Source organism: Hyperolius riggenbachi, chromosome 2, assembly GCF_040937935.1.
Source record: "Hyperolius riggenbachi isolate aHypRig1 chromosome 2, aHypRig1.pri, whole genome shotgun sequence".
NCBI lineage: Eukaryota > Metazoa > Chordata > Amphibia > Anura > Hyperoliidae > Hyperolius > Hyperolius riggenbachi.
This window is the reverse complement of record NC_090647.1, coordinates 428,776,147-428,802,909: the sequence shown is the minus strand read 5'-3', so window position 1 is coordinate 428,802,909 and position 26,763 is coordinate 428,776,147. Positions and strand designations below refer to the sequence as shown.

The 26,763-nt window shown below is 40.4% G+C and overlaps 1 protein-coding gene across 3 annotated transcripts in view; it reads right to left on the bottom strand.

Moving 5' to 3' along the window:
- Positions 1 to 26,763, bottom strand: part of MXRA5 (matrix remodeling associated 5) — an 86,562-nt gene that overhangs the window by 5,551 nt on the left and 54,248 nt on the right. For all 3 annotated transcript variants that reach the window (XM_068269917.1, XM_068269918.1, XM_068269919.1), the window contains exons 3-6: positions 24,316 to 24,445; positions 20,050 to 20,440; positions 10,485 to 15,380; positions 6,835 to 7,735 (exon numbers count right to left, since the gene is read on the bottom strand). In XM_068269917.1, coding sequence (XP_068126018.1) covers positions 6,835 to 7,735; positions 10,485 to 15,380; positions 20,050 to 20,440; positions 24,316 to 24,445 — 6,318 coding nt within the window. The remainder of the gene's footprint in view (positions 1 to 6,834; positions 7,736 to 10,484; positions 15,381 to 20,049; positions 20,441 to 24,315; positions 24,446 to 26,763) is intronic.

Here is a 26,763-nt window from a genome sequence, read left to right as displayed (position 1 = left end):
GGGCCTATGAGTCATACATCTGAGATTTTTTGACTGTCTTAGAAGATCCTGCCACTGAGTTCAACTGCAATGTTCTTCCTTGTTTTGATATCCTTTACTGTTCATGCATGACTTTCAACTAGGGGCCTGATTCACAAAGCGGTGCTAACAGTTAGCACGCTGGTGAAAAGCCCTTTATCACGCCTAAACTCTGTTTAGGCATGATAAGTTTAGGTGTGATAAGTTTAGGTGTGATAAGTTTAGGCATGATAAGTTTAGGTGTGATAAGTTTAGGCATGATAAGTTTAAGCGCCAACTGCGTTAGCAACGCAGTGCACAGCTGATCAAAAGTTTTACGCTAGCAAAGTCTGGTGCACTTCGTATAAAGTTTAATGGCGCTGCTTTGCGTGCGGGACTTTTCAAGCGATCTAAACTTATCTAAACTTATCATGCCTAAACTTATCACACCTAAACTTATCATGCCTAAACTTATCACACCTAAACTGGCTTTTCACCAGCGTGGTGCAATGGTTATCATGCCTAAAGTCTTTAACTGGGTTATCACCGCTTTGTGAATCGAGCCCTATGTATTTTTAGATTTTTACATATGGTATCCATTGCTTCTTGATGGACTTAATGGATTATTATCCTCCTCTTACGTTATACTGTCCCGTTTATTTTCCTGTTTAAATTACTACTTTGACTAGGAAACACCATATTATACCAAGCTGTTATTTATTATTATTATTATTATTATTATTTAATCTTGTTATTGAGTTCTTTTTACTATTGTTACTCCAGATAAATGGTAACAGTGAAAGTATGCATTGTGTTTGTAGCTCTGTTTAGATACCTCCGACAATAACTTTAAAATAGGTTAGGGTAAATGATAGACAATAACTAGGTTAGGGTAAACATTTCCTGAAATTTAAAACTGGGAACTATGTAAGGGGAAGGAGCGAGATGGCGTGCTTTTAAATGCATATGTTAGTTTGGGTACTGAATCTTCACACTGCTACCAAACTCTCAGAGCTAAAATTAGCAGCCGGTAATTTCACAATTTAATATTGGCACCTATAGCAGTGCCCAATTTCTGGGTTGGTAATGGCATCCAAATTACCTGCTTTGAGAGAGATGTTATTAGGTTGTTGCAGAGTTTCTTTGTGGATCTGCTATGTTTGGAGATTGCTATTGCCTCAGTTGGAATAAATCATTATTTATCTATTCCCTTTTCCACTCACTGGTTATAGAATATCTTTATACTGTATCATGACTTGGAAAGAGATCCTTGTCCTAAAAGTGATACTGTAGTGAGAGAGATATCAAAGCTGTCATATTTACTTTACTTTAAAAAAATGTTTATGTACTAGCTGTTCTGCTTGATCCTTTGATTCCAATATTTTTGAGCCACAGTTCCAGAACATGCATGCAGATAACTTGCTTTGACTAAACATATACAAAACTAAACACTGGCTTGTTTCAGGGGTGTGATTCACACACTAGTGATGTGAGAAAGATCAGCAACATGGGCAGGCAAGTGGCATTTTAAGTGGCACTTTTCACTCACTATCTCTAACTTTTTGTTTATTCAGCTTGCAAGGTGAATGAAGGAGCTAAAAAGTACAATGATTTTTTGTGATTTCTTAAGTCTCACATTGCACACAAACAATTTATGCATCATATGCATAGTACTTTCCTTATAAAAAGCCAAAAAAAAGGCTCATCAGTCATGACAAACATTGGATCAGTGCCAGGTTCATTGCGGATTGAGCACATTTCTTGGGGTTGATATATTTAAAGGTGGATTGTATATGTTGTATGTCATATGGCTGATGCAGTTTGATAAAGGGCTACTATGACCGAAACAGAGGTCTGTCACTGATGCAATAAAAGAGCTTTATTACTTATAGTGGTGCTGACCAATTTGTTGTTCCTGGACTTATGTTGTACCCCTTGAGATACTGGGGTAGGGATCTTGGCACACAACCTTTTTTACATGGTGCTCCTTCAGCAGCTGATTGTAAAGCAGTTAATTTAATGGGTGCCACATAGACTGCAATGTTAATTGCAGACATCACAGCACCCAGGGGGGTAATTTGGGGGGCAATGGCTCCCAATAAATATTGGGATTAGGCTGCCAGGTCCATTTATTAGCATAAAGGCGATGGTTACATCCGCGTGGATTGCGGCTGGGATGGCAGGTTAGTGTTCAATATCAGTGGATATTGTGTCGAGGTTTGGTAAGGGTTAAGTATCAAGAGGGGGGTTGATTAGGGCTAGCATCACTGGGGATGATGGTTAGAGTTAGGCATTGGTGGAGGTTTGTTAGGGCTAAGCAGCGACAGAAGTGTCGGTTAAGGTTAGGCATTGAGAGTCAAGGCTCATATAGCTCAGGTTAGGCTATATCAGTAAAGATTACTTACTAATTCATAGGAGAATAGCAGAAATTTACCAAAATTCTACTTGCAGCTATCTCTGGTGGCTAAATTCCCTTGGCGGCCATTTTTAAATGTATGTATATACTGTAAGTCAGCACGTTGCCAATATAGCAATTGCTGTTAAGGTAAAAAAATGAAATTTATCAAGAAGGCAAGATAAAAACTAACAAATGGAGCCGCACCACCCTTATTGATTCTGTGCCTGCTGTAAAACCACCAACAAACTCAAATAAACAAGGCAAGATCATTGGCTACTGGATTACTGGCTACTGGATTAAGGCTGGCAGCGTTACCACATGATGGGGATTTTAAGATGTGTGTCATAAATGAATGTGCACTACACCCTGTTGTGATTGTACTCCGGAGCAGGTAAAGTGGTGACTACAACAATGCTCACAAGGGTTCAGTTTGCAGTGAAGTACCAACATTATAATGGCACTGACAGAAGAATGCCTTTACCAACTAAACAGGCTTCCAAACAGGGGTGTAACAATAGCCCCAATGATTCCCCCCCACCACAGTTATTTTTGCGGGTAGGGGGTCCAGTCTGCAGGGTGTTTGCTGGGGGGGATACACACAGAGTCTTGATATGCCCTTGTTTCCAAATTGCCTAGATCTTATTCCAGTGTACCACATTTGGGAGGCAGCACTGAAGGCACACTGGCTCACCCACTAACCCCTGTGTTTCCTTCCCTGTTGTCTCCCCCCCACTACCCTCTAGATGGTAAGCTTGCAAGGGCAGGGAGTACACATCAACTATGTATGTATTTGTATGTATTATATTCAATGTCATGACTGTACAGTGTCTATTACTTCTCATGTATATTTGTTCCCCATAATTTGTTCGTACTATGTAAGATGTTGGCGCTATATAAATAAAAAATAATAATAAAATAATAATAATAAATTGGGAACACTTAACTGATATGTCCAACAAAAGGATCCAACTCTCAAAGACACTCAACGACAGTATATGGACCTGGATGGAGGACTTACAGCTGTAGGCTGTACAACACATCAGCTAAATTCCAAATAATCTTACTGATGTGTGCAAACAAACTGCATATATACTGTATAGATAATTCTAAATAGCACTTTCTGCAAATTCTGTTTTCTTATTTTGATGTTATAGGTTAAAGTAAAAAAATCAAGGTTGAACATTGAACCAAGGCAAAACCTCATACTGGCATGAGCCAATGCTTTTTTATTTTGCTCCCGTACAGAGCAATGGTGACTCATTAAACTTTATATCTCGCATCTGCTATCAGATGTGTTTGCAAAGCCAAAAATATATTACAATAACTGGTGCACTGGTCCCTAGAGGCAGAGTTCACCCTGTGAGTGACCACAGGGGAAGGCTGGTTGAAAACCACCAGAAGTATCACAAAACAAACAACCACCACTCCATGAACTGTATACCAAAAATAGTCTATTAGTAGATAAAATTGTGTGACCCTCATCCCGTATCGGTTGAAAAGGGTGCCTGAGATGCCTGTATGAAAAGGGCGCCGCCATAGACATCAATGTTATTTCTGGAAATATGGGTTACAAGGTGTAGAAAAGGGCACCCGAGTTTTGATATGGGCTACACCAGGCGCCTTTTTTGTAGCCGAAGTTTATATGGACTACACAATTCGCCTTTTTTGTAGCCGAAGTTTATATGGGCTACACCAGGTGCCTTTTTTGTAGCCGAAGCTTATATGGGCTATACCAGGCGCCTTTTTTGTAGCTGAAGTTTATATGGGCTACACCAGGCGCCTTTTATTGTAGCCGAAGTTTTTATATGGGCTACAAGCGCTGGAAGCCAAATTATTTCATTCCCCACTCTCCATGGCGGCATGGAGGGGGAATAGTAATTAACACATCCCAGAGTTTTTTTGTAGCCAAAGTTTTTATATGGGCTACAAGCGCTGGAAGTCGAATTATTTCATTCCCCCACTATCCATGGCGGCATGGAGGGGGAATAGTAATTAACACATCCCGTGACCCTCATCCCGTATCGGTTGAAAAGGGTGCCTGAGATGCCTGTATGAAAAGGGCGCCGCCATAGACATCAATGTTATTTCTGGAAATATGGGTTACAAGGTGTAGAAAAGGGCACCCGAGTTTTGATATGGGCTACACCAGGCGCCTTTTTTGTAGCCGAAGTTTATATGGGCTACACCAGGCGCCTTTTTTTGTAGCCGAAGTTTATATGGGCTACACCAGGCGCCTTTTTTTGTAGCCGAAATTGGTATATATGGGCTCCACCAGGTGCCCTTTTTTACAGGCGCCATTTTCATATAAACCCCCTCATCCACCTAAAAGTTGAATTCCTAAAAACACAATGTGGGCATCAAACACCAAGGAGTACTCCTGGAACCACTCATGCCAGTCTCTCCTCACATTCACTCACAAAACTGGATTGGCCAATCCTAGCACAGCGTGTGTGTGTGTATGAACGGTAGAGATCACCCCAAGAGGTGTTACTGACAAAAGTCTATGTAGGATTAATTTGATTAATCAAAGGCATCCAAAAGCTTATCCTATGACATATCTAACTAGCCCCTGCAATGCAATTGCAGATTTCTTCTCTTGGTTTAACCACTTGCCGACCGCACACTCATACCGTGCGGCAGCAAAGTGGTAGCTGGAGGACCAGCGACGCAGATCTACATCGCCAGGTGCCTCCTTAATTAATCAGCAAAGGCCACTCGTGCGAGCGGCCGTTTCCTGTTAGATCACGGAGCGGGTCTCCGTGAATATCCTGATCGCGGCTCGCAGAATAAATGTAAACGCAGGAGACGTTTGTCTCCTTTGTTTACATTGTACGGCGCTGCAGTAGCAGCAGCGCCGTAAGGCAGATCGGCGATCCCCGGCCAATCAGTGGCCGGGGATCGCCGCTATGTGACAGGGGACAGCCTGTCACTGGCTGCACAGGACGGATAGCATCCTCTGCAGCCCAGATCACCACGGGGGACAGGGAGGAGAGGGAGGGGGGAATTTCGCCGCGGAGGGGGGCTTTGAGGTGCCCCCCCGCAACACCCAGACAGGCAGGAGAGATCAGACCCCCCCCTGCACATCATCCCCATAGGGGGGAAAAAAGGGGGGGCGATCTGATCCCTCTGCCTGCAACCTGATCTGTGCTGGGGGCTGCAGAGCCCACCCAGCACAGATCATAAAAAACAGTGCTGGTCCTTAAGGGGGGGTAAAGGCTGGGTCATCAAGTGGTTAAACAGCTTCAAGAGTGTACACCCTCCTATTGTCAGACTTAATTCAGCATAGTTCATATACCTTCACTTCCGCATCAGCAGGCATCATAGGAGTCCTTTTACCTTGATCTTGCCAGAAATCGGTGCAAGCAGCCACGGCGTCCCGCAGCTAACAGGTACCTGTATCAGATGGGCTCGCTCGCCGCAGTCAAACTCTCCGCTCTGGAGGCGTGTTCCAGGCTATTCCTCCAGCCCCAACATCATTCAAACCCCGCTCACATACGTTACGCCCACTAACACGTGAGCTTCCTCAGTGTGATTATGCAATGGTGGCGTGCAGGGACGGGTCTCCCTCCTTTTCATTCAGACAACCAAGCCTCGCTTTGGGTTCCTTCCTGTGCATTTGCGTGCCAGCAGTTTTTCATTAACTCCTTCATTTCCCATGCTTCATTAGAATCAAGTTCTCACAGTTTTTTTTTCATGTTTGCACAGCCACACAGAAAATAATCCCAAAACAACAAAATCTGAAAGGTCTGCAGAAGTGAGGAAAAAGGTTGCTAGGTTGGCAGTAAATCTGCAGTAAAGTGCTCCAAAACTTTTATTAACAGTAATTAGAAAATATCTTTGTACATCATAACCATGTGACCAACTCTTAACTGTCTAAACTTCAGGAAGTTAGCAATTAAAAAAATATAACACTATTCACTGCAGTCTTTAGCCTGGAACCCACTAGCAGCGTTTTTTTAAGACCCTGTGATTTGAAAAGCTCTTGCTAATTTAATGCTATGGTAGATTTTTTTTTTAAATCACATCCTTCAAGTGGGATCACACACATAGCATTACATTAGCAAGAGCATTTCAAATGCTCAGAAGGCTTATGCTGGGTACACACGGTGCGTTCCCGCACTCGATGCACCGCCCGATTTCCGGGCGCTCGATTATCTCCAAGCATTTCCGAGTGCATTTCGATGATTGTTAGGTCGATTTCCATGTAAAGTATGCCAAATCGACCTAACGATCCATCAAAACGCGAATCGGACATGCCGGAAATAATCGAGTTGATGCAAATCGACGGGAATCGAGCGGCGCATCGAGTTTGGGAATGCACCGAGTGTATCCAGCATTAGAAAAGCACTGCTAGTGGGTCGAAAGGCTTCACCCTGGATACTGGATGATTAATTGAATTGTTCTGCCTGAGGGTTACAACAAGGTGAATGTGTGATTACCTGAAGAAAGAATCCACCAGACGCTTAGAAGGAAGTCTCCACATAATCCTTGGCCAGGGATCCCCTGCTGCACTGCAGTCCAGGCGTAGAGTTCCACCATATGTCACGTCTGTTTTCTGAGGAGAGCTTGCAGTAATCTTTGCGTTTAATGGATATTTTTTCACATCCAGATATACTATTCTCCTCCCTGCACCAACAACATTTGCAGCAATACACTCATACTTTCCAATATCCTTTGGCGAGCTGTTCCTTATGTAGAGGGTTCCATTGGGGAATACAAACAGGTTTCCATTTGCAAACTGAGAAGGCCGAACCTGTGTTCCATCTGAAAGCACCCATCGAATAGTAGGTGGAGGAGCTCCTTTGGCTGAACAATGAATAAATATGCTGTGACTCTGAGGTAAAGTAATGTTCTCTACTTTTTCCTGTTGAATTAAAGGAGGCAAGGGGGATACTTGAAGCTTCACGGTTAGACTATCAGCTCCAGCCACATTGCTGGCAACACATTTGTAGCTTCCACGGTCAGGGAAAGTAACCTCCTTAATAATAAGGCTTCCATTAGCAAAAAGCATTATGCGAGACTCTGCTGTAGAAATTGTCCGAAGTATTCTCCGATCAGGCAATATCCAAGAAATATGAGGAGAAGGTATACCGGTGGCATTACAGTCCATTGTGATTGTATCTCCAAGATATATTAAAATATCCTTGTAGCGAGATGATAAAAGTTTAGGTTGCTGGGCAACAACTGCCAAAGTGACAGTCATTTTGTCAAAGCCATGCTTGTTCTGAGCAGTACACATGTACTGCCCACGGTCCTGTAGCTGAAGATTCTGAATGTGTAAGGTGCCATTAGCCAAGACTTCAAACCGCTGTATCCTGGAGTTTGATGACATGACTGCCCCTGGGGAAATTAACAACAGAACATTAATTCTACTAATTCTACTAATCCAATCATTTCACCATGTTATTGTAAAAAATATTGTTCAGGCTAGCAGTGATGCAACAGAACTTAATCAACTGACAGCGTGGCAAGCTCAAATGTCATATTTTTGTGCCAAAATAAAGTATAAAGTAAACAACCTGTTTAGCCACTTCCCCTCCCCTGGGACGAGTAACAATGCCCTAGCAAAATGTCTCTGTGCAGGGATGTAGCTACTACATCCCTCCCTGCTGCACCTTCCCGCTCACCTCCGAGCTTGTTACTGCCGATTGATAGACTAGCCGCTAGATCAATGAATGGGAATGCAGTTCCCATTCATTGATCTAAGTCACTGTGTGAATGACCACAACCGTCTATTAGACGGCTCAGATATTAACTAAACCCATCCACGCATCACTTCCTCTATGTGTGCTAATACTACGCATGACAAAGTGAGCGGTGAGGACATCTTGTGGCCAAAAAGTAAAATTACATCTACATTTTTTTTAATAAAGGACATATTTTTACATGTAGAATTAACCCCTGACCTCTCACACTCCCCATTAGCTACCAAAATTAAAGAAAAATAAAAAAAATGTGCAAATTAAAAAAAGTACGCGAGGTGGAGCGTTTTGGCACATGGCGCGCACCATGTAGTGCCTAAATAAATAAATATAGCCACTTTGCTATAGTGCGCGGCCCGCATAACTGTAATTCACCTTCCTGCTCAATTGTTCATTTTAAATAATACCAAACTCTCCCCCCCCCCCCCCGCCATAGTGTGTTTATAAAACCTAGTTATGCATCTCATTTATTTGCACTACCTGCAATAAGAAACCATTTCTCACTGTTCCTTTAGGTATCCTTACTATAAAGACACTGGGCAGAGTGTGGAAATGGTAATGCCTTATTACATATCAAAGAGGGGCAACAGGAACAGAATATGAGATTTTGCAATACTCTAGCTGTAGTGCTGGGCACAAAGAGTTTTTCTTTCATCAACTTAGAGAGGAAGTGGGCTTGGTCAGGCTTTCTGTTTCACAGTGAAAAATAGCTGTTGCTCCCTCCTAGCTCCTCCTGGACAGAAATTGGTGATAGGATAGGTCGAGAATTTTGGGGAGGGTGTGCTGGGTAGAACTATCATCAGGTTTTTATGGCTGCTCCTTATTCCTTGCTCCTAGAGATGCCAGGGTTTGCATTTAAGCCATGGTGGTCCCAAGGAAAGGTAGCACGGTATTTTTTTTTCCTAATGGAACACTGACAGCAGTAACAAGAGTTTAGTTTTTTCCTTCTATCCAGATTTTATTATTGTAAATATTAGCATATCAGTGGCAGCAGATTAGGAGACTTTTACAAACTTAAATATTAAACACAGGGGAGAGATTTACTATCCACTAACCACGTATTCAGTACAATCTTCTATTATATTATGTTGACAAAATCACATGTGAATTTGGCATTTGGCATAATTTAAGGAATCATATTGTGATAACTTATGTAGTCCCACCATCAGGCCTCTTAAAGAGAATCTGTATTGTTAAAATCGCACAAAAGTAAACATACCAGTGCGTTAGGGGACATCTCCTATTACCCTCTGACACAATTTCGCCGCTCCTCGCCCCATTAAAAGTGGTTAAAACAGTTTTAAAAAGTTTGTTTATAAACAAAATGGCCACCAAAACAGGAAGTAGGTTGATGTACAGTATGTCCACACATAGAAAATACATTCATACACAAGCAGGCTGTATACAGCCTTCCTTTTGAATCTCAAGAGATTATTTGTGTGTTTCTTTCCCCCTGTTCTCATGCACTGAAGTTTCAGGCCGCTTGTTTCTTCCTGCAAACAGCTTTGCCTTTGTCTGTAATTCTTCAGTATGTGAAAGCCCAGCCAGCTCAGAGGACGATTTATCCAGCTTGTAAAAGATAAGAGAGCAGAGAGAAGCTTCCCTAATCTAAATAATACACAGGCAGTGTGCAGAGAGGGGCCTGGAAGGGGGAGTTCATAGCAGAACCACAACACTGAAGAACTTGGCAGCCTTCCAGATACAGGCTGACAAGTCTGACAAGAGAGAGATAAGTTGATTTATTACAGAGACAGTGATAGTATAAAGTGCTGCAGTAAGCTAGAACACATTAGAATAGCTTTTTGAACTTGTAGGATGATAAAAAACAGGATGCAATTTTTGTTACGGAGTCTCTTTAAATAAGCAAAGAGTTGTATGCAAAGTGCAAAAACTTAGAGCAAAAAAAAAAATCATGTTTTACTTATCTCTCTATGAAAACTGAATTCTGATCTGTTTCAGAGGAGTTACAGAATTAGGGCCTGATTAATGTAGCACCGGTAAAGCTGGCATGCCTCGACAATATTCCTGGTACTAATGTCAGTAGATTACCACACATTCTGCAATTAGCAGGAGCCGAGGTACATGAGTAATGCAATTGTTGCTATAGTAATGCGTGTTACACAGGTAATGTAAAGCGCATTACCATAACAGTGCTTGTGTTACCCATGTATTGCGGGTTGCACTAAATGCACAATGTACGGTACTATGCTGGCGTTAGTGTCAGTAATATTGCTGCTACCTGCTAATGGCAGTTTTTACTGGACCTATGCGAATCATCAAAATGTATTCATGTCTAAGAAAAGTCCCAAACTCTGCTTGTATTATTTGTTTAAATAAAAGCAATAAAATAAATACATAAAAGAATGAAACTTAAAAGGGGGATTTACCTGTGGCAACTTTTGTCCAAGTGATGGAAGGCCTAGGCTCACCAGTAGTTTCACATGGAAAAACCGCATCCATTTCATAAGGCAGAGATACAGACTGGAATCCAGTAGTTATGATCTTTGGTTTGCTTTCCTGCAGTCTGGGAATTACTGGTGGTTGCCTTGTTGATGTTGCTTCACCTGTCACAAGCCGTGGCCTTTGATGAACATTAAAGTAATGCCAGTAGGGTCGGGTTTGTGAAATATAAGGTGTTGTAATAGTAGTACTTGTAGTAGAAACCAAGGCTCTGGTGGTAGCTGGAGCAGGCACTGTAGTAGTTCTTAAAGTTACACTAGATGTTGTTGTAAATGTTCTGGGGGTTACATGATCTGGTGCTACAAATGATGGATGATTTGGTTTAGAAGTGGCAGTAAAGAGAAAAGGTCTTGTTCTGTTGAAGCGATGTGGATTTCTTGGATTTATATAGTATGGATTTACATGATAAGGAAATCTTATTGTTGTACCTTTATTGTCCGTGATGAAACTATTTCCAAATGGCCTGTAATGGGGTGTTATTCGTTGCCCTTGATTGTATTTGTTTGGTGTCACTGGCCGTGGCCTGTATAATGGAATTACTGTGGTGGTAGTTGTAGTGGGTGTTGTTGTCATCACATGCGGTGTATATGTTTTTCTTTCTACAAGACTTTGTGCTGTGTATGCTGTTATTTCTGGTTTATTGGTTACTGAAAGAGGTTGATTTGTGATGTAATAGCGAAGAGGTCCATGTGTTCCAATGTAAGGTGGTCTTATGGTGGCTCTCGCAGGATTGTAATAAGGTGGAGCTATTGCATGATGATGGTTAGGCACTACTCGAGGATTATGTTGGTATTTTGGGTTGTAAACAAGGCTGTTGTTTGATTTTGTGGTGTAGGTATCCTTAAAGTTTTCTTCCTTTGACTGCACAAACATTTTGTTCTTGTTGGAAGAATGTGAATCCAGTTCATTTTGCTTAGAAGAAAGGGTGATTGATTGCATAGATTTTGTAACTTTTGTTGGAGCAAAAGGTTTTATAGCCTCATGACCACTGCTACTCTTAGGAATCGAAGGTTGAGTAGGCTCAAGATAAATGCTTGGGGAGGTTAAGTGGAAACGTGTGGTGGCAATTAAAGTGTTTCCTGTAACTGGAGATATAGTCGTATATTTTGCAGAACTCTGGGTTGTATGCTGATGAACAGGCCTGCTTAGGGTCCCTTCACCTCCTTGAGAAATATATACTTTTCTGTCAAAAATTTCTTCCTTCTTGGCAGTGGATGTCATTTTTTGTGTTGTTCTTTCTATTGTTGTGGTAGGAGGCTGCTTAGGTATATTTCGTGCATTGTTAAAATGGTTTATGAAATAGTGAGATATTGGTGTGGTATGTAGTGGCAATGTTGGGGAAGGCAGCCTGGGAATATTATTTTGTGCATTATTTAAATCTTCCAGGGGTTCATAGATCTGAGCAACATCAGTGGTCATTGCTTGTGGATCATCTATATCTATATAAAGTTCATCATTATCATCGCCATCATCATCATCAGTGTTAACTGAATCTGTTGCAGGCCATGATGGAGGAGTGGGTGCGAGGGTGTAAAGTTGTGTAGTACTAAGATAATCAAATAACTTATCTTCTTTTGTAATTTCATTCTGGTTTGATATTGTTACATATTCTTGAACACTACTTGTGCTGTCTATATCAGCAGATATTTCTTCTGATTCTTCTCTTGTAACAGGTGGGATGAGTGGCAGGTCCAATATTTCAGATAACTGTGTTGTTTGTACTGAAGGTGTGGTATATTGTGCTATGTTACTTCTCTCTGATGTGCCTGAAGTCTGGAGAACTGCAGGTTTAAATGATGTAAGAATGTTTGGCTGCTGAGTGATTTGAACATTTTGATAAATAGTGCTATCTAGTGGTTGGCTGCTTGTTGACAGGTCTGCAATAGGTGATTTTTGTGTAATACTATTTATATCACTATGCACAAAAGGCACGGTGGGAAGAAACTTATTCTGGCGGTGTCTAAAACGATTTGGTCGAAATTTTCTTCTTCCATTGTTTTTTCGTCTAGGATACTGAATGTTGCTATAAGTGACAGGTTGTGAGGTTTTTGTAGTTACTTTTGCAATATCAGATGTTACAGCTTGTCTTTGCACACTGGAAACACTAAGAGTTGTGAAAACTCTTTGGGAGTCATATATACTCTTTATGCCAGTAAGTTTTTTATTGGAACTAATGGAGTGTATAGTATTTTTATCTTCAGTTGCATCTTCTACGGAAGAAAGTGTATCTGGAGCAGATAATACAGGCACTAAATCATCATAGCTGGCAGTTGTAGTTAATGATGTCGGCATAAAGCCTGTAGATGTAATTATTATATCATCCAGGGTATTTGAATCCCTTTCATCATTCCCAGTGACCGCAGTTGTAGCTGGGGGCAATATGCCATGTTCTACTTCCCAAGAGGTATAGATATCCTTATTAGAATGTAGATCTGGTAAAGTCGGTTTTGGTGTATGTGAGATATCATCTATTTCATTTGAGGCAAAAGGTTCCTCAAGAGGAACTTGTGTAGTCATCACTATTGTGGACGGCTTATGTCTTCTGTATGGTGGTGTATCATAGGAAGATGTTGTTAACATTTTAATTACATTATTTTCAAAACTATCAATAATTGTATCATAGTCTGTAATGAGGGTTTGAGTTTCCACAGTAGAAGACTCGTCAAAAAGGTTTTCTTGTTCATCTGTTGTGTGTATGTTTGTTTGTTCTGTAATCTCATTGCTTAAATCATCATCTTCTGTAAAAGGTCTTAGATCTTCACCTGTTGAATAAATAGAGTCATCTGTATCAATATTTTCAAGTGTCGGAATAACAGAATTAGAAGTAGCCAACGTGCTCTGTAAATCAGGTGGTTCTTCTGTCAAAGTCTCTTCAGTCTCTTCTATTAGTGGAAATTCACTGTAGTCAACTGTTTCTTCTTTAGTCACAGCTGAAGAAGTGTCATCTGGCAAAGTGGTGAAATCCTCATATTGCCTAATGGTCACTTTTGGCGCGGACGTGACAAATAATAATTCATCTTCATCTGCAGATGCTTCCTCCACAATTTCAGATTCTGACTCTGACACAGATGGTGGCTCATGTAGGGAAGATGGAGTTGTAACCGCTTGACTAATTGCTGATGACGTAGTGGCTGCTGATGTGGTCAGAAGAGGAATTTCTGTGGTTTTTAGACCATTTCTTCCTCTAACCTTGGCTAAAATGCTGGCCCATTTCTTAGGATCTATTTGTTTGTTTTCCCCTATTAATCGTTTTCTAGATTCAAATTTCCTTCGTCCTTCTGCTATATTACTGTCTTTATCTTGGTCTGTATTTTTGAACACAGTTGTTTTCTTTCTCTCTTTTCTGCCATATTTGCTTTTGCCTCTACCTGCGGAAGAACCTTTTCCAGTTTTGACCCTATCCTTCACATTATAATATTTTTCTTTCTCCTCTTCAACCTCTCTCTCCCCTGACCCTCTGTCATCATCTATCAGTTCATACGTTGGCTTTGCAGATCCTTGTTTTTTAATGAGTGTTACCTTATTTAAATGTTCAGAGAGCTTTTTCAGAATAGCTACTTGCACACTGTAAGAGTCTGCTCCATACTGATTCACCGCAATACATCTATAAAGGCCACTGTCTGTAATTTTCGTATTTGGAATGAGCATTGAGCCATTATTTAAAAAGTATGCACTAGTTTTATTTGTCCCCAGATTAATAATAATATTGTTTGGTAAAATCCAGTTCACTTCGGCATCTGGATTTGCATGGGCATCACAAGTTAAAATAAGGGGTTCACCAACTGTCTTGGTGACCACTTTAATGTTGGTTTCAGAGATGTCATTTGTTGGAGGCTGCACAACTACCCTTATAGGTAAGGTGTCAACTTCATGCTTTACTTTGGCGATACAATAATATACTCCAGAATCAGCAAAATCTGTTGTCTTTATTACTAACTGGCCACTTGGTGATATGGAATACCTACTATTGCGGTCAATATATGGGGCTTTTAATATTGTTCCATCTGGTAGACTCCATTCTATAGTGGGGTTTTCAGAATACTTTACGTTGCAGTTTATCTGAGCAACTTGTCCTTTGATAACACTGTAAGATGTCTTCATTCTCCCATTCCTGTTTATCATGACCCAACTATTCTTTGGATGCTGAATATCTTTTGTGTGAAGTGATTGTGAAAGTTGTGTAGTGAAAGACAAAGTAACTTTTTTTGCAGTGCTCAGCCTTCTGTTCAGCTGAACCTTGACAACACTTTGCATCACCCATTCCGGCTCAGCAGATATGACGGCCTTCACTCCTGTATAGTAATAGGAATCATGGTCTAGATTTTGCTTATATCTGTATGTTAGTTTTGAGCTATCTGTAAACAATAGTTCCCGTTCCAATTTTACAGGAACCTCGCTATAGTAAGCTATCAGCTTCCACAGTCTTTCATAGTTATCTCGGGTCATGGGACATTCTAAATTCAAAGCAAATGTTGCATTGATATCAATTTCTTCAAGGTGAAGTTGGTTCCACTGAATTTTACTGAAGTCCTCTGTTTTCTTTATCTGGCATTCTAAGTTGACTTTATTTCCATGTTCGTCTGTCATATTTAGAATGATGTGTCCCAGAAAATCTTTATTTATTTCCATAGACAGCTGATCATCATCGTCATCTTCAGAAGCATCACTGCTGTTTATCCTGAGTATTGAGGAGATAAACGGTCGTGAACAAGACATGTCCTTCAAACCTTGGATTTCTTGATTTTGGAGATGTCTGGGAGCTGAGCACATTGGGCACAGCTGTCCGTTTTCATAGGATCTGTCTTTCTTGCATTTTAACACACCTATGGAAATATGAAATATTACAATCTGAAATATAAAGTGCTACAGATGGAACATATGTTAAAACAACATATCCATACAAATACAAAGACTTCAAAGCAAATAAGGTCTTTACTAGGCTGCAAGTAGACATAATAATCTTATTAACTACATTCTTTGAACTCAAGGACACCTGCTACACATTACATTAGATTTAGCACAGGTGTATATTTAGTAAGAAAGCATTACAAAACTACACAGCTATTTATGCATATCATATTGTCAGCTTTTGTAATTATAAGTCTTGCTCGAGTCATCAAAGACAACTTGTGGTATGTTAATTCACCAGCTATATTTAGCTTTGTCATATAAAGATTATGTTCATACAGATGCTTAAACAGGAATCTAATGTAGTAAATATGATTAAATATAGTAATGCTCTTTAGTCTTTTCTCTCCATTAAAATGCATGTATTCACTTTTTATTACCCAACAGGCTGATTTGCATCAATTCCTAAAATAATGTCATAACAAAATATGGACAAGGGAAACTGAACATTTGTTGTGAAACATATAATCAGTGGTTAAAATCTGCATGCCAGAACAAATAAGCTGTTCCAAAGATATAAGTTGTTAAAGAGAAACTCCGACCAAGAATTGAACTTTATCCCAATCAGTAGCTGATCCCCTCTCTTCATGAGAAATCTATTCCTTTTCACAAACAGACCATCAGGGGGCGCTGTATGACTGATATTGTGGTGAAACTCTTCCCACAAGAAACTCTGAGGACCTTGGTACTCCTGGCAGTTTCCTGTCTGTGAACCTTGTTGCATTGTGGGAAATAACTGCTTACAGCTGTTAGCAACTGCCAAAAAAGCATGCAGCAGCTACATCACCTGCCAACAGTAAAAATGTCACCATGTAATAAATGTCAGAATGTAAATCAGGGATTTAAAAGAATTTACAATGGGCAAACACTGACTAAATCATTTATTCATAACTATTGTAAAAAGGAAGTACTTTTTTATTACATTATTTTCACTGGAGTTCCTCTTTAAGCTAAAATAGAATGTCAAATGATTATCTCTCCTTAGCTTCCTTATTGGTCACTGGAGTCACATCATATTAAAGGACCAATAAGGAGATTTGAAAGTTCAAACACGCGGGGCAGCGCTAAACATTTGACATTGACTAATTCAGATATCCTCTAAATATTTCATGATATGCTCTCTTTGAAACTGATCCCATTGGAGGGAAGTGTGTATTGATAAATGAATAACTCTTCTAACAAATTAGTTTTACTAGGAAGGTGAATACTTAACAGATGTATCTATCTATTAGTTGTCTGTGTGGAAATTGACTTGCATGACCTAGTAATAATAAAAAAAAAAAAAACTTTCTCGTTGATAATATTGACAGTTTTAAAAACCAGATGGTTGTAGCATCTGACTCAAAAAGTGCTATCAGATGTGTAAGGTGTTTGTTGTACAAAATGAGCTCAACATTTTTATCTGTTCTACCCAGGTGATAAGTCAGCTCAGGATGGTGTCTTTTTGCCCTAAAGTGAGTTATATTTTATATGAACAAGAGAAATAAAAATAAACTCCCTAATTAGATATGAGTTGTATAGCAATAATTAATGGTGCCCATTAATGATACAATTTTAGCGAACAATAGACCTTTCAATCCAATTATTTTGATCGACAGGAAACAGTCAGGCCCATATATGGGTTTACAAAATTAAAAATGATCTGATCATTTCAAATGGAATTGATGCTAAAAATGGATCAATGAAACTATTGATAAATAAACACTATCAGATTGATGGTAAGGTCGATCTTTCTCTAGATTGCATTGTTAATGAGCACCTTAATATATCACCTTGCCCCATTCATTTTCAGCACAGGTGGCCATCAATAATACAATCTTGATTGTACAATATTGCTACATCAATGCAATATGAGGGACTACCTAAAGTATATTCCCTCAGTTTATTCTTCTACTACGTAGATGTGGTAAAATTGTACTATCAAGATTGCATTATTGAAGGGCACCTTAGATTTCAGCAGAAGTCTGACTGAAAATCAATAACATTGCTAGGGTTGTACTGCTTGATGTTGGGCACAGGAGAGGGAAGGTTAGTGTTAGACACAGGAGAGGAAGCGTTAGTGTTAGACACAAGAGAAGGGAGGTTAGTGTTAGGCAGAGGAGAGGGGAGGTTAGTTTTAGGCACAGGAGTGGATAGATTAGAGTTACGCACAGGAGAGAGGCGGTTAGTGTTAGGAACAGGAGAGGAGAGGTTAATATTAGGCACAGAGGAGGGGAGGTCAGTGTTAGGCAGAGGAGAGGGGAGGTTAGAGGTAGGCACAGGAGAGAGGAGGTTAGTGTTGGGCACAGAGAAGATGAGGTCAGTGTTAGGCACAGGAGAGGAAAAGTTAGAGTTAGGGACAGGAAAGAGGAGGTTAGTGTTTGGAACAGAGCAGGGGAGGTCAGTGTTAGGCAGAGGAGAGGTGAGATTAGTGTTAGGTACAGGAGAGGGGAGATTAGCATTAAGTATAGGAAAGAGGGAGATTCGTGTTAGGCACAGGAGAGGGGAGGTTAGTGAACATTAACTATGTACTGTAATTGTTTTGATGATCAATTATCCGGTTCAACCGTAATAGCGATATTTTGGGTCCACTAACAGAAGTAAAGCTGCTATTTAATTTGTTCAGATTAATAGAATTGATTCAATAGTCCAAAGAGTCATATCATTGATGTCCAGAGGAGGAGAGGTAGTGTTAGGCAGAGGAGAGGATAGTGTTGGGCACAGGAGAGGAGAAGCAGGTCATTCGGCGCCTGGCCCTCAGTGCCGAGAACCGAAGCTGGGCAACGTCATAGCATTAGTCCTATGCTGCGCGCCCCGCACAAGAGTAATTCGGTGATCTGGCAGTCGTGAGACCCCTAATTACTGAGTTGCTACAACTCGGAGGGGAAGTAGTATTTAACGCCGCCCGAGACTTGAGCAGCAGCAGGGTGAGCTGTCATTCAGCTCACCCTGCGTCCAGCTTACTGGCAGCAGAGGCATACGTAGGCAGGAGAGGGGAGGTTAGTGTTTGGCACAAGAGAGGACAGTGTTAGGCAGAGAACAAGGTAGTGAGTACCGCCGACCCGGCTCAGCTGTTAATGCCGAATCTGCAGTTAATGGGCTAATATATAATTATCAAAATGTTGGACACTTCAATCTGATCAATCCTGACAGATATAGCCCCTCCCCAATAATGCAAAGAGGGGAAGTTGTCTCTCTATTTAATTTGTGGGTTATCCCTCTCCCTCCAGCTCTCTCTCCTTTATCCTTAGTTTCTTTACTATGATCTCTACTCTCTCTCCATCCTCCAATTCTCTACTTTCTCTGTCTTCTCTATATTATCGGAGAGCTGCATGAGTTGGAAACTGAGATAAGCCAATAGCAGTAAAATATTGGCTTACCGAGCCCCTATCCTAACATTAACCCTCCAATTAAGGTGCCTAATCTTAACCCTGCCTAGAGGTACCTAACCTTACCCCCCAAGGAGGTACCTAACCTAACCCCCCCCTCCTAATGCCTAGCCTTAATCCCCCTAAAAGTAATTACATCTCATCCACAAAACTACCGATAGTAGAAATCATCTACAATCAGCTAACAACATTACATTTTATGTAAATGCTGATAGGCTACTACTCGCATCGGGCAACCAAATAAGCGGTTCGGTGCCCAAGTCATGGTGCTGAAATGACCTGATATGTTCTCTCAACCATCTACATCGCCTCCATCTTAACCCCCTCTCTCAGGCAGGCCCATGCATTCTTCATATTGCAGGTAAGCATGATACTTACTCCTGCAGTCAGCTGAATTAGGAGAACAGAGGTAAAGTTTTGCAGGCATAGCTTCTGCACTGTGCCCTCTATCATCTGGCGCATGAGGCACTAGCCATACCTGCCATACCCTAGATACACCTCTGGTTTAGTGAAACAGTGTACTTATAATTACAGCAAGGCTTTCTCCTAGATTATTGTATGCTGTGAAGCTGTTGACATGTTTAATGATGTTCTAACTAAACCTACAGTATCTGTTTTGCGTAGATAACAAGGATTCAATGTCTAAAGGGGTGGGAGCCGAGGCAACTCAGGAGAAAGACTTGTTTTGGTAAACTTGATTACCTTGCCAAAATACCATTGTACCTCCTAAGACAGGTGCCAACCAAACTGTTTGCTGCCTCTTCCCCTGACATAAATGTAAATATATCTATAGACTAATTGTCTCTAAGGAACTACTGATTCAAGTTATTCTAACCAGATCTACAAATCTGCTGTGGTTTTGCCACAAGCAAGTATTTGCCCCCATATGCAATCGTAGTACCTTAAAGTGACCCAGAGATGTCAGCTATTAAAGATTTTTTAATTACCCGGTGCTCCCGGTATTCAACTCAGTCAGGTCCAGTCTGCGCAGAAGGCCCCCTACTGATGTCACTGAATACCGGAGCTGATTGTCGATTAACGGAGGCATGCAGGAGGATGGCAAGGGATGCATCCATGCTTATGGGGCTGGAGGAAGCCCCAGGTAAGTAAAAATCTTTAATAGCTGACATCTCTGGTACACTTTAAATCTTTGAATATCATTAGCATGCAATTTTACATAAAAAAGAAAAATATTTTGTTTTTAAAAAAGACTTACCATTAGATTGTTCATCCCATTCAAGTAGCCACTTTAGTTGGCAGTCACAAGCCCATGGGTTCCCATGAAGATACAGGTTCTCTAGTAAAGGCATTGTTTGAATCATACCAGCAGGAAGAGTTTGTATCATGTTATCTGATATATACAGATGCTTTAATGTTGATTGTCTAAAATAGTCTAAGAAAATGAAAGTGCAAAAGGTGTTGGGATGAAGTTGGTGAAGTAAATTTCCTTCTAGATGAAGTAGTCTCAATGCTGTTAGGCCATTAAATGCGTTGGGATGTATAAATTCTATTTTATTATGGTCAGCATGTAATCTGGTAAGACCAAACAGTCCGTGAAATGTGTGGCTGTTAATCACTTTTAGCTTGTTGTAGCTCATTTTGAAAACCTGTAGAGAAAATAAAAATGCATAAGATCCAAATAAGAATGCCTCATTGATAGTATTTATCTATCTATCTCTGTCTATCAATCTTATTCAATGTGCTAGACCTATTTTTTAGTTAAAACACACAGAAAAATTACTTATGAAATCGGAAATCCAGTACATCAGCCATTTAAACTGACTCCCAAAAATATAATCTTTGCTAAAATGACTATCAATTTATTGAACACTAGAAGACCCAAGCCCGTTTAAAAAAGGGCTTTAGGTCTTTCTACGCACGCAACCGCCGCGCGCCGAGCGTGCGCCAGACGCAGGCTCGCGCCCGCACCCGCCCACCTCGCTCGCTCGCCCGCACTCACCCACATCGCTCGCTCGCCCGCACTCACCCACATCGCTCGCTCGCCCGCACCCACCCACCTCGCTCATCCTCCCAGCTCCCTGGTCCCAGCTGTCCGTTACTGCGCACATAACAAAAAACCTGGGACACAGGGACACTGCAAACTCTGGACGCAGCGACACTTCAGTTTTATTGTATAGGATTCTTGGATTCTTTAAAAATATGTTTACTGTTATTTTTTTAAGTCTTTTTGTAAGAAAATAAAATTGTGCAGTGGACATAGGGCCCAGTATAGAACAATCTATTATAAGCAGGTTAAAATGTTTAATGTAAAAAAAATAATCTTTTACTGATGTCACTGCATTAGAAAGCATTTTTGGAGTGAAACTTAAAGGTCAACTGAAGTGAGAAGGATATAGAGGCTGCCATACTTATTTCCTTTTAAACAATACTAGTTGCCTGGCAGCCCTGCTGATATATTTGGCTCCAGCAATGTTTGGATACCACCAGAAACAAGCATGCAGCTAATCTTGTCAGATCTGACAATAATGTCAGAAACACCTGATCTGCTGTATGCTTGTTCAGGGTCTGTGGATAAAAGTATTAGAGACACAGGATCAGCAGGGCTGCCAGGTAACTGGTATTGTTTAAAAAGGAAATAAATATGGCAGCCTCCATTTCCCTCTCACTTAAGTTGTCCTTTAAAGCACAACTGAAGATAGAGGGATATGGAGGCTGCCATATTTATTTCCTTTTAAGCAATACCAGTTGCCTGGCTATCCTGCTGATCCTCTGCCTCTTAGCCATAGACCCTCAACAAGCATGCAGCAGATCTTGTGTTTTTGACATTATTGTCAGATCTGACAAGATTAGCTGCATGCTTGTTTCAGGTGTGTGATTCAGATACCACTGTAGCCAAATAGATCAGCAGGACTGCCAGGCAACTGGTATTGTTTAAAAGAAAATAAATATGACAGCCTCCATATTCTTCTCACTTCAGCTGTCCTTTAAGCCTGTAGTGATAGTTGGCCAATGGGAGCAGCTAAGTGAGTGAAGAAGAGGTGGATACAATGTAAGACCGATATCATAGGCTAGGTTTCCACTGCTGCAATTCCCGTCCCTTTCCCCGAATGCAAATTCTGGCAGTGAAACCCAGCAGGCAGGAAAAAAAAGGACTGTTGACAACATAAAACCACATCTCACATGCAAATCCCTGTAGCTGTGCACATCACCACTAGAGGGGTTCAGATACATTCTCCCACCACAACAAGTGGTGGCAGCACCTTTAAGATGCATGCCAGAACAGTGGAAACTTAGCCCAAGTCTTTCTCCATAGACAGTTGCGACCTCCAGCCCATTTAAAGTCAAAAAGGAAAATTATACAATGAAGTAGTATTCAGTAGGTGAACCTTCCCATGATTTCTCCAGGCATGTAACTTCAAAAAATCTATTCAAGCAAATAGTTACATTTAAATTAGTTTTCCCATACTTCCATCTTTACTCTGCAGCCCTGAGACATTCCTTGAGTTTGGCTAAAGTCACAAATGGCATTCTTAATAGGATGGGCCTCTGAGGTATGCCTAACAGGAAGCCAAGGATTAGTTGACTAGGAAAGTATACAGTGTATTTAAGTAATAGTTAGCTAAAAATGTAGACTTTAGGGGTACTAGTAAACCCAAATCTGGCCTGCTGCCACCTGTAGTTTCTGTACTGGACAACATCATTGCTTCTAACTATATCGGAGGATTAAAGTGTAACTGTCGGGCATAAAATCAAAAATCAATTCTTTATTTTTATCTGGTAAACAAGTAATAAGGATGCTGACCAGGCCATCTAAAAGTTAAAAGTAATTATTACATTTCTTGTTGATAAATGATCATTCCCCAGTTTACCTGCCTCTTATTTGGTACATTCCTGCACAAAGGAAGTTGCAGGGCATGCATTTCTGGGTTGTCTTTTGTTGCTTCTTTACTTTCCTCTCAGGCTTAACTAATGCGGCCTGATTGGCTGAAGCCTCTCCCCCCCTGTTTTCCCCTGCCACACCTCTGTTCCTCTCTGATTGGCCAATATTTCTCATGCTGAGACAATGCACTTTCTATTGCAGAGCTGGGTGGGAGTGCCTGAAGACTGGGAGGAGGGCAGGCAATGCATACACAATCATAAAGAGGAGTGTAAGGGAGGAAATTACATCAGGATTGGCTTCAAGATAGACATATTTAAAATGGCGAATTCTAAGAAGGATTTTCCCTTTTTTTACTATAGAAAAATCACTAAAGTCAAAACGTGGACAGTGCAATACATATGTTATGTGCATAGAGCAAGTATTTATCTACTTATACATGTGTTTTTTTTCTGAGATATTATGGCTGACAGTTCCTCTTTAACATGAAATGGGGCCCTAGGTAAGATACGAAATTTGACTACCCCTTCTGGGGAATGGGGATCAGAAAAGTGTAATGTAAAATGGGTGTGGATTTAACGGTTAGTAGAATACTGGTAGATTTACAGATATTCTACTATATCATTTTACCATTGTTGGTAAATTTACTGATTTTCTGCTTTTCTGTTTCCAAACCCTCAGATGAGCCCTTCCCTTCCTACATATGCCTAACACTAGCCCCTGCAAAATTCCTGCACCTGCCATAGCCCTAAATATTCCGTGCCTAAATTACTGCTTAGGCTATAGCCATAGTGTGTACAGCGGCCTATGGTCACGCCCAAATGATCAAGCACAAAACTCACTCAAAATAACTGATTCAACCAAAATTGTGCCAGCCAGAACATTCAGTTTGTTATTCAAATAAACTTCAAGATTCCCAATAGAGTGACCGACTAGTTCCTGTATGGTGGTGGTTATTTTTCTCCAGACCTATATGGTGGTTGCAAGTCTTTGTAACCCACCTTTATCAGTATATTACTACCGTTACTTGGCCTCTCCTTTTTGCTTTAGGTGACCTTGGGTTCTGGGAACCACAAGAACTACCTTCATCTAGATCTTCTGCCTTGGGGATTATCTGGCTCCGATTTATGTAAGCCTGCTAATATGTATTATCTCTGGACACTGAATTGTGATGGCAAGAGCTATAACATTTTTGACAATTCTTCTGTTAAACATCATAAGACTTTGCACAGCAATAAAGTTTGCTCAGTTACCACACATGTTTGGAAGCTGATGATAGTTATTCCTGTATTCAACTCATGCATTCAAATCCTACATCCTACATTTTTATAGTAAAATTATTCAACTCTATTTGAATCCCTGTGAGCTGAATTGCTTTCACAAAACACTAAAGTACTGATTTTAAGGCTAGTTTACCCACAGGAAGAGATAAGCAGCGGGAGGCTTACAGTGATGTAAGTGTTGTATACAGTGACCAAGCACATGACTTCATTGCTGTACCAGAGCAAGCTAGTAAGAAAACATTGCACGCTGTTAAGCAGCTTCCTGTTGAATGTTATTATCCTCTTAGAGCACAAGTGACACTTTCATGTCATTTATTTAAAAGCAGTGTTGGACACATGTAATGAAAATTAAGCATTTTACCTGCAGAGAACTCAGGTCTCTAAACGCACCATTGGGAATGTTCTGCACCTCATTACTATGTATTAAAAGCATCTCCAGTTTTGATAGCCCAGAAAATGCATTCTCAGGTACTGACTGAATACTGTTGAATCTGTAACAAAGCAGAGCAGAGATGTGAATAGTTCTGATGTATAGACTCGCCATACTAGATACATAATGTTAGTAAATACATAATGGTAAGTAAGAGGTTGCTGTGCTTGTAAACTAGGTAATCACTTTAATGGGGCACTCCCTTCATACATCCACATCGCACACTTAGAAGCTCAGCTTCAAAAAAAAATGCTGCATATGAATGAATGGATGTTTATCTCAAATATATATATACTGTATGTATTTCAACAGCAAAATTAAATGAATAGTAAAACCTTGAATTGAGACTTACTTGATTTGAGAACGCTTGGCAATACAAGCAAAATTGTTTGTGAAATTTTGACTTGATATACAAGCAACGCCATGATATACAAGCTAAAAAAACGTATACACGGGTCACGTCATCACAAGTGAGCCAATGGTTTGTCTCCCTTTATCGCTGCAGGATTGTACTTAATTGTACTTAAAGGAAAGCTTAAAAAAAAAAATCAACTTACCTAGGGCTTCTTCCAAACCCCCCTGGACTCATACTGTGTCCATGACGTCCTCCTGATCCCCTCCGGCCAGCAGCAGCACCCCCGCAAAGCTGGGAGGTCGCCACCCTGATTGGGATGCCGTGGCTGAGTTTGTTCTGCTAAAATCACTACTGCACATGCACAGAACAATCCCAGCCATGGGAGCATAATCGAGGTGTGTGAGGCTCAGGGCAGCACATGTGCGGTAGCCTCTGACTGGTGGCAACTGCCCAGCTTTGCGGGGGTCACCGCAGCTGGCCAGAAGGGATCAGGAGGATGTCATGGGCACAGTATGAGTCCAGGGGGCGGGTAGAAGCCCCAGGTAACTAGGTAAGTTGAAATTATTTTTTTAAGCTTCCCTTTAATCTTAGTGTTGGGACTGTACAATGTTAATGTTCCATGAAATCCTCAAAAGTAGTCAAAAGCAACGTTTATTGTATAAGTTCCTTGTTACAATCCCACACAAAAAAAGTTTAGGATGAGCCAACAAATAGCAATGATTCTGTTAGTTATAGTGAAAGTCTTGTTTACATCTTTATTTTATACAGTACAGTACTTTATATTAAATATTTTTCTATAATGTTTGGATTGTGGAAAGAATCACCTGAGTTTCCATTAATCCTTATGGGGGAATTCGCTTTGACATAAGAATGTTTTGGATTACAGTATGTTTACAGAACTAATTATGCTTGCAAACCACAATTCCATTGTAATCGGTAAACAAATCACTTAGACTTTAAGCTATCATGGATTATGGATAGGGTTCGTCACTGTAGTGTTTTCTTGTATATATATATATATATATAAATATATATATATATATATATATATATATATACACATATATATATATATATATATATATATATATATATATATATATACTAGCTGATGGCCTGATGGCCCGGCGTTGCCTGGGTACGTATTTGGCTGGTGTTGGCTGTGTCCACTTTTTCTAACCCTAACAATGAATTACTCAATGGCCTCAATTCACGGAGTTTTATCAAACACTTTATCAAACGTTTGATAAATTACCTCATGGGTAAAATCTAATTTTGAATTCACTAAGGTGTTATATATTTATTGAATGTTTTACTGATAAAACGATTAACAAATATATAACACCTTAGTGAGATTTTACCCATGAGGTAAATTATCAAACGTTTGATAAAGTGTTTGATAAACGTTTGATAATGCTCCGTGAATTGAGGCCAATGACTTAGTTTGTGAGCTTTCCGGTCTTTGGCATCAATAATTTGCATTGAAATGAAACAAATCTGATTGGCTGTACGTGGCTCCACCCCTTTTCTGAATTTGAACCCCAGTCACCCAATGACCAACTGTACCAGGTTTGAGGCTTGTGCCATTAAGGACCTGAGCCCACTAACGCAGTTGTGCACAGTTGTGTCCGCTTTTCAGCAACACATCAATGTTAAAGATTCTGAAAAGCAGATACAACTGCACACAACTACGTTAGTGGGCTCAGACCCTTACAGTGCAAGAATGGCAGCAATGAAATATTCCCCTTAAAAATCAATAGGTGGATTCTGAATGGCTTTTGTAGGCTCCACCCACTTTCATGAATAATCCCAGTCACCCAGTGACACCCTGTGCAATGTTTGAGAACCCTACCATTATCAGTTTAAGAATGGCTGCAGTTTACATTTTCCCAGTGAAATTTGTATTTGTCTCCACTAACTTTTTTGGTTATGGGGATAAAAGTATCCTATATGTTATTCCAGGTAATGTACTGTGTGTGTGCCACATTTCATTCAAATCCATTCAGCCATTGTTGCCTGATTAA